The sequence below is a fragment of the Aegilops tauschii genome, chromosome 5 (genome assembly GCF_002575655.3).
Source record: "Aegilops tauschii subsp. strangulata cultivar AL8/78 chromosome 5, Aet v6.0, whole genome shotgun sequence".
Classification (NCBI taxonomy): domain Eukaryota; kingdom Viridiplantae; phylum Streptophyta; class Magnoliopsida; order Poales; family Poaceae; genus Aegilops; species Aegilops tauschii.
In genome coordinates this window covers 410,313,741-410,325,778 of record NC_053039.3, presented here as the reverse complement: position 1 = coordinate 410,325,778, position 12,038 = coordinate 410,313,741, and the positions used below count along the sequence as shown (strand labels likewise).

General features: G+C 43.7%; 1 protein-coding gene across 1 annotated transcript; it reads left to right on the top strand.

Annotated features, from left to right (window-relative positions):
• The first annotated feature begins 2,181 nt into the window (after nt 1-2,181).
• On the top strand, nt 2,182-11,630 carry LOC109751792 (ADP-ribosylation factor GTPase-activating protein AGD3). The gene is made up of 19 exons (XM_020310683.4): nt 2,182-2,658; nt 3,516-3,592; nt 3,714-3,814; nt 4,543-4,613; nt 4,705-4,767; nt 4,855-4,899; nt 5,350-5,415; nt 5,494-5,541; nt 5,616-5,711; nt 5,798-5,839; nt 7,738-7,953; nt 8,054-8,185; nt 8,293-8,514; nt 8,654-8,740; nt 8,819-9,157; nt 9,568-9,710; nt 9,802-9,898; nt 10,514-11,013; nt 11,123-11,630. The coding sequence occupies exons 1-19, from the start codon at nt 2,614-2,616 to the stop codon at nt 11,235-11,237; spliced, it is 2,505 nt and encodes an 834-aa protein (XP_020166272.1). The 5' UTR covers nt 2,182-2,613; the 3' UTR covers nt 11,238-11,630.
• Nucleotides 11,631-12,038: the final 408 nt, after the last annotated feature.

The window sequence follows — 12,038 nt, the reverse complement described above, 5'->3', positions numbered from 1 at the left end:
ATACCAATCCTTACCACTTGCGAAATGAAGGAGCGGCGCACAACCAAACCACCGTCAGACGAAGCGCCGAATCCTCCCCTAGTCTTTTCTTTCATGGCACTAGCATACAAGTGCTTGCTGATGAAAGTTGGCATGAAAATGCTTACTGACCTTACCTTATTTCCAGGAGCAAGTGGAGGCTCATTGACGATGTAAGATACAAAGAATGAGGAGTCGGTGCTTTGAGCTAGGGCTTTGGTTTCCTCCGTAGCCAATTCCAATTCCAAATCATTTGCCGACGTGCGGACCCTGAGAATTTAGCTCCAAACCAAAGACGACTTGCTTTGCTGCATTTCTTGGGTCGGAGCTTTACCTGATTTTGGAGAAAGAAAGGCCATGTAGAATCCAATTTGCTTTGAGTGCCCCTATCATATATTCTCTCTATCTATAATATGGGAAAGACATGCTCAATATGAATTGGGACAAAGAAGAAAGTCAAAAGCACTAGGTAGGTCCATGGTTTCAAGTTGAGTAGTGAGTGGTTACTTAGGGGAGTCGGCAAAAACCATTACTCGTTTGATTTCCTCCCAGACAAAGGAGGGGCACGGATGATGTGGTGGGCGCCAAGAAAGGTACCATTCAATTAGGCACCGAGCAGCAAAGTTGCGAACAACAAAAATTCTTCCTTTTTGAAGGGATTGTGGGTCTTCTTAATCGTGTATTCGACACAAGAAAAAGGCTTTTACTTGTGCCGATTCTTCTTGTATGAAAAGAATAAAACATTTTTTTTTCTTTCGTGCTTCTCCTAGCGCAGGCAGTAGTTTGTTGGCGAGTTTAAGGTTTGCTCATTTCATTCATTCTCATTCAAATATACTTGTAAGGCACGTGGATACAAAATTCCTTAACATAACAGTGCAGAAACAATAGGGCCCACTATCGATCTTACTTTCCCGGAATAAATAGTTTGGATTGGATAAACAATCCTACTTTCATTCCAATCATTAAACAAGGGAAAAGATCAAGGGAGAAAACCTTAACCAAATCCCTTCCGTTTGTTGAGCGAAAAATAAGAGTTCAACGAGAAGAATATATGAAGAGATTGAGATGCTTCGATCCTGGCTAAATTTATAAGTGAAGAATGCATGTGAAGTATAAAACGTACATTCGACCATGCCTCAACAATTTGGACAGAAAATGTGTTGGGATTCTGGGTAGAAACTGATTATATTTTAGTAGGTAAATTAACGCCTCAGATAGCAAGCAAATCGGTGTATACCATAGAAGTTAGATAATTATGTGCTATATTTGGCCTAATTTAGTTCATGCCATGATGATCTATATGAAAAGGGAAGTTTTGTTGATGCTTTCCTGTTTAGAATAAATAAAAATAGGGAGAAGTGTGATGAGTTTGAAAATTGTCATGCAGACCTTCTATTTCATAGGAATTCATTGATTACCCGTCCTCATTTCCTGCTCTTTCTGCTCGGGAATAACACTTTCTTAACTCGTACGTAAGTTTTAGCCATCGACAAGAGAGTTAGCGATCTCAACTCGTTCGGTGCACTGGGCCCATGGGAAGCCCTCACACTGATGCACCAGTTTGTAGTCATGCCTGCGACAACAATGAAGCACATCCCTGCTCCGTGCTCGCTACGGTCGCCAACCCTTCCCCCCTCTCTCCCGAGCCGAGCAGCTCCGCAGAGGCGACACACACAACCGAAAAGGCCTCAAAACCCCATCAAAGGGACCCACTAGGACGAGGATCCCAGTCAAAATCATGGGCATGATCCAAAATCGAAGACCTAAATCTATTCTGAGAGCTCCAAACTTAAGAATTATTGTAAAGATTATTGAGTGGTGTATCGACCTTGGCTTAGCATGTGGTCAAATCAGGATGCTACTACAATTTTCCAGTCCATAGCATAAACACGATCATAGAACTAGCGGCAGTCTCATCATTTAAAAAAAGCGAAAAATTCCCCGGTCAAAGACATGTAACCGGTCCATCATTACGCTCACCGGCGGGTGACCGCCCCCTCCGAGCCAAAACCGCCACCCACGCGCCCGTGCACCGCGTCCACCGGCGCCCCTCTCACCGCCACCGGGCCCCGCGCCCTCCCGTACGCGAGGCCCACCACGCACGATCAGCTCCTAATCCCCCCACTCCCCTTAATTAACCCGAGAAATTAGTAAAATCGAACCAAAAGGGAGAGGGAGGGCACCGTTATTTTTCTCGCCGTCCCCCCGACCCTCTTTTCTCTTTACACCCCTCTCCGCCTGTCTGCGCCTGTCCCCTCTCCCCTCGCCATTCCATTCCTCCGCCCCCACCGCCATTCGCCGATTCCGGCCGCCGCCTAGGGTTTCTCGCCGGGCCTAGTCGGTGTTTCCCTGGACCGCGTCCTGCTCCCGCCGGCGGCACGCGGCGTCCGGAGCAGGAGGAAGAGGCGGAGGAGGTCGGTCTGTGAGGCCGAGGTGGTGCTGGTGGCGGTGGCGGCGGAGTGGGCTGTCGGCGGGCGAGGTTTCGCGGAGGCGGAGGCTGTGTATCGGGGGTTGATGGTGAGATAGGAGGGCCGTGCGGTTGCGGTGTTGGAGTGGCTGCGGCGGCGGCGGCGAGGCGGCTTATAGGTGGCAGACATGTATTTCACCAGGCTCGATGACTCGCCCATGTTCAGGAAGCAGGTGAGCCACCTTACTCCTCGGATCTCGATTCGCGGGCATTGGAGAGCCCCGCTTCGTCGCTGGGAAGGGCCGGGGGTGGCTAGTTAGTGGGGAGCGACAACAGCTTGCAGTTTCGGGTGTAGTGCTCGCCGCTGGTGGCTCCCGGATTGGGCTCCCGGCGATGGATTGGATCTGTCCTTGTTTCTGGGGCTGCACCCCTCTCGCCGGAGCTTCGCCTCGAACCATTCGAAATTGTCTGCCTGGCTCTGCCTGTGGTACTGATGTGCAGGTTTCTTATCTGTTTTTTGGTTGTTTGTTTGATTGGTCTGATTGCTATATTTAAATCTGTTGTGATATTAACAACATATCAGTAGGTTCCACCTGAGCTCCTCAGGACAATTGTATAGCATTCTCCATCCTGTTAGATGTTACTCGTTGTCTTTTGCCATGCGTGTGCGTTGATTGGTCAAAGTTTGTTTTGATGCAAGTGAGACAACAATGCTTGCTTGTCTATGCAACAATTTGGTTCCAATTACTGGTGTAGGGTATGTTTGCTATACACAACTGCTAGACTGTTTGATATTGTGTTGGTACAATTGGTTGGTTCAGAGTTTTGGCTATTCGCCAAGCAACTCGACAGGCTTTATCTATGCAATTGTATGAGTAATAAATCTATAATCATACACAACTCAGCAAAAGGATGAGCTTTTGATATGTGCTTTTATTACAAAAAAAAACATTTTTTGTGTGCTCCGCTGATTACAAATTGCTTTGCACCTAGGCTTTTTAATGGTTGTTTCTGGGTTTATACCAAAAGGGTCAACATATTTTGTTTGATTGATGAACACTGTTTAAATTGTTTTTCCTTCAATAAATAGATGCAATCACTTGAAGAAGGTGCTGACTTGCTGAGAGAGAGATGCTTGAAGTATCACAAAGGTTGCCGTAAATACACGTAAGTGACCATTGCCATCTCATTTGAGTGGCATACGCCCCTTTATCCTCCCTATTTATGCTTGCGTGCTGCAGTGTGCTATCTAGGATTGAACTTGTTTACATTTGCCCTTTTATTTCAGTGAAGGGCTAGGCGAAGCATATGATGGAGATATTGCGTTTGCAAGTTCACTAGAAGCATTTGGAGGTGGTCACAATGATCCAATCAGTGTTGCCTTTGGAGGTTAGCAATATAGTTCTCATTCAAGTATATTTATGTACTGTTATAGTCACATTCACTCACTTTAGTTTGAGCATTATTTTGTTTTCATGCTTGTTAAAACTGGATACTTCCTCCGGCTCTCGTTTAGGTGTTGTTTTAGATAGGATTCTGATACCAAGAGGTGTTCATTAAAATTGCTTGTTTGCCATTGTACCCAAACTAATTCAATTGAGACGGATTTATACCACCAAAATATTTTCTAGGCTGGTTTGTAGGTAGTCAATTATATATATGACCGTATCAATAGATTGCAGGGTTCAAGTACTAGATCTCGATTTTCAGCTAGATTGTTCATTTTATTTTTTCCTTGCTGCAACGTCAGTTTGCATGGCGTCCATTTTTTAAAAGTCATTTACCTTGTCGGTTTGTTGTCGTTTATCTGCTTGTTGGTTGTTGTATGCGCACATAGTGCCAGAGTAGTAGTAGGAGAAATACAATACTACTACTATCTCTAGTAAACCACTAGCACTAGTATGCCAGCGGTCAGGAATTCCTGAATGATAAGCTTCTCATGGGCACTGTGTAAAAACCCCAGTAACAGCTAACCGAGAACTGAAGGGCGCTTTTGTCAATGAAAATGACAAGACATCATAACTTTCATTAGGTTTCATCAGCGCTGTAGTGTTTTTTCTTGTTGGTTTCCTAATTGGCCAGTTATGTATAAATTATGACATGTACCTCTGGTCCAGGACCCGTGATGACCAAATTTACAATTGCCTTGAGAGAAATTGGAACATACAAGGAAGTTTTGCGCTCCCAGGTAGACATTTGTATGTGCATATATTGCATGCGCATCCTTTTGCTTAACTTCAGGTTTAGGTGGTCTAACTTCTTGCATACTGTTCTGATAGGTTGAACATATGCTAAATGACAAGCTGCTGCAGTTTGTGGACATGGATTTGCATGATGTGAAGGTATTTGCGCAATTTTCTTCTAACATCTTATTTGTAAATTTCACATTGGGTTTGGACCTGCCATTAAATTTGATAACTTCTGATCAGGATGCCCGAAAGCGTTTTGACAAGGCTAGCCTTCTGTACGACCAGGTAATGCTGTTTTGAGCTCATTTCAAAGTTACAATATTAAATATGTCTTCAAGGTGATTCTGAAGCTCGTATCTATATATTCTCCCATTTTTGTTTTGGTGTTTGTTTACCCTGTTCCCGTCAACCTGCCAATATGATAGCCAACTTTCAGTATAATCAGAAGGATTCTGTTTGCCATAATGTGTAGATGCTATTTCTGTGTTATTTTTCTGTCTACTGACTCCTAGTTGCTAAAATATTGACCCATGGTAAAAATTAATCTAGGATAAGCAGAATCTGCCTTTTGCTGCATGGGAATAATTTTACTGCACCGTGACACCAATATGATAGCTTTATTCCATTTCTTCTGTTGATCGGCATGCTATCATTTGCGGTTGCTGATGCATTTTTGACAAAAGTCAAGTTTATTTTTAAAAAGGGTCTCGCTGACTGATTTGTCTTCTCACCCAGGCTCGTGAGAGGTATTTATCCTTGAAGAAAGGAACAAGGACAGACATAGCAACTGCAGTTGAGGATGTAAGTTCCTTTCCTTATTTGACATTATTGAACTTCTATTAGAAGCCATGATCATTAACTTGCTTGTGACGTTACCAGGAGCTTCACAGCGCCAGATCTTCATTTGAGCAAGCTCGTTTCAACCTGGTAGGTGTAATGCTTCCCTGTATCTCTATTCACCAACTTGCTTGTAACATGCCTTTTGTTTGTCTTATCTACAGGTGACTGCGCTTTCAAACATTGAGGCTAAGAAAAGATTTGAATTTTTGGAGGCTGTTAGTGGGACAATGGATGCACATCTTCGTTATTTCAAACAAGTATTGGCTTGTCATTATTTGCATTCTGATATTTCTTGGTTATGCACAAATGATATTCAAACCTCATCTGCTGTTGTTTTTTTCAGGGATATGAATTACTCCATCAGATGGAACCGTATATCAATCAAGTAACTATTTCACCGTGACTTCCTATTTTTCATTTTTTTGTAGTGCTACATGTGAATGTTCCGTGCTAGTTTATGTAGTTGAAGTAATACATATGTACTAGTTAGTGGATATGCAAAAAATCTCTTCCACCGATGCGCCATTTGTTATAAACTTATAATCTTGCATGTTATCTGCACATTCAACAACAACAACAACAAAGCCTTTTACTCCCAAACAAGTTGGGGTAAGCTACAAACCCATAAGACCCCGAAACCAACTCAGGGTTCTGGCAGGTGGACAGCTAGCTTCCACGCACCCCTGTCCATGGCCTACTTCTTTGGTGATATTCCAGTCCTTCAGATCTCTCTTAACGGACTCCTCCCATGTCAAGTTTGGTCTACCCCGACCTCTCTTGACATTGCCCGCATGTCTTAACTGTCCGCTATGCAATGACGCTTCTCGAGGCCTGCGATGTATATGTCCAAACCATCCCAAACGATGTTGGACAAGCTTCTCTTTAATCATTGCTACCCCAATTCTTTTATCACGTATATCCTCATGCCGGACTCGATCCTTTCTTGTGTGGCCACATATCCATCTCAACATGCACATCTCTGCTATACCTTATTGTTGGACATGTCACCTTTTAGGTGGCCAACATTCAACGCCATACACCATCATACGTCGAATCGCTGTCCTATAGAGCCTGCCTAATAGTACTGAAACCGCACCTCATGTCCTCAATTTTAGTTCTATATAAGCCTAAAACCTTTTGATTCCAAAAAGTTTGTCTCCACAGCTCTAACTTTCTATTAACCCTTGTCCAACTATCGTCGACTAGCACCACATCATCATCCGCAAAGAGCATACACCATGATATATCTCCTTGTATATCCCTGACCTCATCCATCACCAAAGCAAAAAGATAAGGGCTCAAAGCCGACCCTTGGTGTAGTCCTATTTTATTGGAAAGTCATCAGTGTCGCCATCATTTGTTCAAACACTTGTCACAACATTATCGTACATGTCCTTGTTGAGGGTAATGTACTTTGTGTTTCTCCAAGGCCCAAGACATGACATTCCGCGTTATCTTATCGTAGGCCTTCTTCAAGTCAATGAACACCATATGCATGCCCTTTTGCTCCCTGTATCTTTCCATAAGCTGTCGTACCAAGAAAATTGCTTCCATGGTCGACTCCCAGGCATGAACCCAAACTGATTTTTGGTCACGCTTGTCATTCTTCTTAACTCGTGCTCAATGTCTCTCCAATAGCTTCATTGTATGGCTCATCAACTTAATTCCATGGTACTTAGTACAACTTTGAATGCCTCCCTTGTTCTTGAAGATTGGTATTAATTTACTCCGCATCCATTATTCGGGCATCTTGTTTGCCCCAAAAATGAGGTTGAAAAGCTTAGTTAGCCATACTATCGTTGTCTCCGAGGCCTGTCCGCACCTTGATGCGGATACAATCAGGGCCCATCGCCTTGCCTCATTTCATCCTTTTTAAAGCCTCCCTGACCTCAGACTCCTGGATTCGTCGCACAAAACGCCTTAAAGAAATTGACCTCTTATGACCTTCAACCCCTGCAATTACGCGTTAGATGGTCTGATTTCAAATATTTATTGCAAAAATGTTGTGTCATTTGGTCATGGCAATTGCAGTGAAAATCACCTCCAAGATAGGTGTCAGATAGTCCGGTACCAGTTGCTTCATTTCTAAATTAATTTGTCATTTAATTGTGCAAATTGCACAGTGGAAACCACCTGCTGAGACCATTTTTTAATGATTCAATGAAGTACAGTGCAACGTTTGGTTACTGAATCCACCAATTCTTCGCATAGCTGCCTGTGCCTGCTTGCTTTTTCCTGGTAACAAATGTTTGTTTTAACACACCATGGATTCTCCTTTTGCAGGTTCTTGCTTATGCACAGCAATCAAGAGAAAGGTCCAACTACGAGCAAGCTGCTCTTGTAGAGAGGATGCAAGAGTTCAAAAGGCAGATTGACCGGGAAAGTCGGTGGTCGCCAAACGGGATGACTGATTCCCCTAATGGTGATGGAATACAAGCAATTGGTCGAAGTTCACATAAGATGATTGAAGCCGTCATGCAATCAGCTTCAAAGGGAAAGGTAGCACATTCTGGTTGACTTGAAATTTGGATTCATGCTTGTAGGAAGGTGTTCATTCAGTAAATGCATGTGATGTTCAAAAGTGTGTACTTATTTTCAGGTTCAGACTATTCGGCAAGGCTATCTCTCAAAGCGTTCTTCGAATTTGAGAGGCGACTGGAAAAGGAGGTTCTTTGTCCTTGATAATCGAGGAATGTTGTATTATTACCGCAAGCAAAATAGTAGACCATCCGTAAGTTCCCGTAACACGTACTCAATTTGGCATGATATTATAGAAATGCTTTGGGTTTGTTTCAGTTCACACCATTCCGTTAATTTTTCCTGTTTTTGATTTTACAGAGTGGTTATTCTAACCAACGAAGTAGCACTCCCACTGAGCATGGCTCTGGGCTGCTTAGCAGATGGTTCTCATCTCATTACCATGGCGGTGTGCATGATGAGAAATCTGTAGCACGACATACAGTAAACCTGCTAACATCAACCATTAAAGTTGACGCAGATCAATCAGATCTAAGGTTCTGTTTCAGAATAATTTCGCCCACAAAAAACTACACACTGCAGGTATTCAGCCTAACCAGAAACCTGTTGTCTGTATTTGTCATTTAGGCCAGCAAAGAAAGGAATGACACTATCGAGTTTTTAATAGATGCCAAGTTGCTTGTTGTCTATTTAGTAGTGACATGCACCTATTCTTGGGCAGGCAGAGAGTGCGATGGATCAGATGGATTGGATTGAAAAGATCACTGGTGTCATTGCTTCTTTGTTAAGCTCCCAATCCCCTGAACGGGTCAGTGCTGAATGACTTTTGTGCAATTATTTACATATCCAGATTTGATATTCTTAACACTAATACAATCTGTTCCAGCGTCTACTGTTGAGCCCTAAGGGCAGTGGCCATCATCGAACAAACAGCGAAAGTAGTTCTTTCAGTAGCTCAACAGAACTTGACCATTCCATGAGTGAAGATTTTATGATGGAAAAGAACTCAGGAAGTGGGTACTTTGAGCACTCCAGAGTCACACAACATCACCGAACCAGCATGAGACCTGACAAGCCAATTGAATTGCTTAGGAAGGTGGTTGGCAATGATGTTTGTGCTGATTGTGGTGCTGCAGAGCCTGATTGGGCATCCCTAAACCTCGGAGTCCTTGTATGCATAGAATGTTCTGGTGTACACCGAAATCTTGGTGTGCATATATCTAAGGTGAACAGGCAATATTCTTGACAGTTTCAACTCAAAATCCTTACACATTTAAAATGTATATATATTGTTTGTTTTGCGCTCAGTATATTAAGGTGTAGGAACAGTTGAATGATAGTTGTGTGTCCCATTTGTTTTTTCATTGCAAACCAGAATCTGAGTTGCAATAACTGCATCTTTGACAGGAAAACTAAGGAATTTTGGGATGCAATGTGTTTACTTCATGCACAAAATTTGAAATGGTTTAGTTTTTTCAGACAACATTCAGCAACCTATTGTAAAATGTCATTTTAGATTTAGTATTTTGTAAGTCCTAGCATGAATTCATCATTAATGTGATTAGCAGGCTGCGCTTTAATTGTTGAAAGATAAATCAGGGTGAACATTACCTAAAGTGTGCCTTGTATTGGCAGGTAAGGTCTCTGACACTTGATGTCAGGGTGTGGGAGCCATCTGTAATCAATCTCTTCCAGTCTTTAGGCAACACATTTGCCAACACTATCTGGGAAGAAATGTTAACTTCGTCAAGCAGTTTTGATCATGGTGATACTTCGAGGTAAATCGATGCTGTTTGCAACTATACAAAAATCTGTGAAGTCCCTATTGTTGTAGTATCATGCTAACTTGCAAGTTTTACTGTTTTGTAGAGCTGATGGAATTGAAAACACACCAGATAACTTGGTTGTCCGAAAGCCTAAACAATCGGATCCTATCTCTCTGAAAGAGAAATTTATTCATGCCAAGGTACTTTATGGTTTGCCTATTGTTTCAGTGTATTCTACTTTTCAGCAAACCATTAGTGATCACTAATAAGCAGAATGCAATTTCAAGAATCATGTGCGAGTTATAGGCAACATTCACTGAATAGACCACATTGGGTTTACAGAGTGCATAATAGTCCTTTTAAACAAAAAGAGGAACTATGGATATCTGCAACAGACCACCTCATCTGTATCTAAAAGGCTGCCAGTTTTTTTTTTTTTTTTTGGTGAGATTGAGAGTGAGAAAATAAATGGAAGGAAACAGTATCTTGCATGAGATACAACCTCCACATGCGAATCAAGAACATTAGATATATCATAAAGTGTGTTTGAGAATATTGCATTTCTACGATACGTGGTTTTAGGGAAACTGGGAGTGAGAAGGTAGAGATCTAGAGAACATGGTAGGTGAACTTGGTGAGAATGAGATTAAAGACCAAAAAAAGAATGAGATTAAAGTCTCATGTTTTCATTAATTTGTGCCAAGACAACAATAGTCCTATTCATTGTTGATGTGAAAGGTATAAGAGATAATTTCACTTATAATATGCCTAGTGATGTTCAGTTGCTGATGATTATTGTTTCTTAAATATTCCAGTATGCTGAGAAAGATTTTGTACGAAAGCATAGTATGGATGAGACTCAGCTAGCACAACAGATGTGGGATCATGTAAGTTCAAACAACAAGATGGAGGTGTACAGTCTGATAGTGCGATCGAACGCGGATGTAAATCTAACTTATGGGCAGACATCATTCAATTCGGCCTTGACTCTTGGAAAAGCGCTTCTCTTACAAGAGCAACCGTCTTCGCCGTCAAATGGTAGCTCTAGATGCTTTGATCGCGGTACGGTTGAGAAGATTTCTCCCAGGAGTTCTCTTTCTCCTGCGAGCACAAGCGCACGGACAGATGAATTGGATGGCTGCGCTGAGGGCTTATCTCTGCTTCATCTGGCATGCCGTGTCGCGGATATTGGTATGGTTGAACTACTCTTGCAGTATGGGGCCAGTGTGAATTCCACAGATTCTAGGGGCCGAACACCGCTTCATCACAGCATTTTGAAAGGAAGGCGCGTGCATGCCAAACTGCTCCTCTCCAGGTATACTAATAATGCTTATGATATAGGAATGTACTTCCTTTTTATACGCCTTACGTCTCTGTGCTGCAAGTATGCATGGATGTTATAACTTGCCTGAATCTCCATGCAGGGGTGCTGATTCTCAGGCGACAGACCGCGAAGGTAGAACGGCATTGCAGTACGCCATTGACAGCGGAACCATCGACGACGAAGAGATTCTTGTTTTGTTAGAAGACCCCAGGTAGATAGATGATCCAGTAGCTAGACCTTGGGTCCAGCAGGGTACGGTTGCCGCGCTCTGATGTGCCTTCTCCTGCTGCTCAACGGGCACAGCTCCAAGCTCGCCTCGCCGATCCGATCGGTGACCCTAGCTCGTGTCACAAGAACAGTATTATAGCTAGTGTTCCAGGGAGCCAGGGGACCCCTCCCCTGTTCCCCCACCCCGTTCTAGCGTGAGATACCCCCCTATCCCTATGTATTGTGGTTTTGCCGGGTTTTTGTTTGCAAGCGGATGATGGTAGACGACGCTGTAAGTTTGTACATGGCGCCGGACCCAGAGTGCCCGGCCCGGACCCGATGATGATGTGTGTACATAGTGATACCGATGTGTGGCATGAATGTGATTTTTACGCAGAGCATTGGACACTGGTGGTTTGGCCCTGGGTGGTTCGAAACAGAACAAGTTCTGACCCTGCACACACTCTGCCCTTCCCAAACCAGGCAGCAGCAGCAGGTGCAAGGCCGGTCTGATCTCATTTCCCCGAGGCCAAAAGGCTCTACAAGAACTTGAACGCTGACAGCTCGGCTCAGACCCACTGCTGCTCTTGACGAACTTCGCACCGGCGCCTCTGTTGCCGAGCAGTGCGGGCAGGAGGGGATTCACATATGTGTGTGTGTACGACTACGCCGCTGACGCATCCAATCATAGCTTTCTACGAAGGCAGGGGCCTTTCGCTGTGCGGCGACAGGGCGGGCGTGAGAGGACGCTGTCAAGCTACATGCACGTCCGTGGCCGGCTGGCCGCTCTGCAGCGGCCCGGCCCGGCG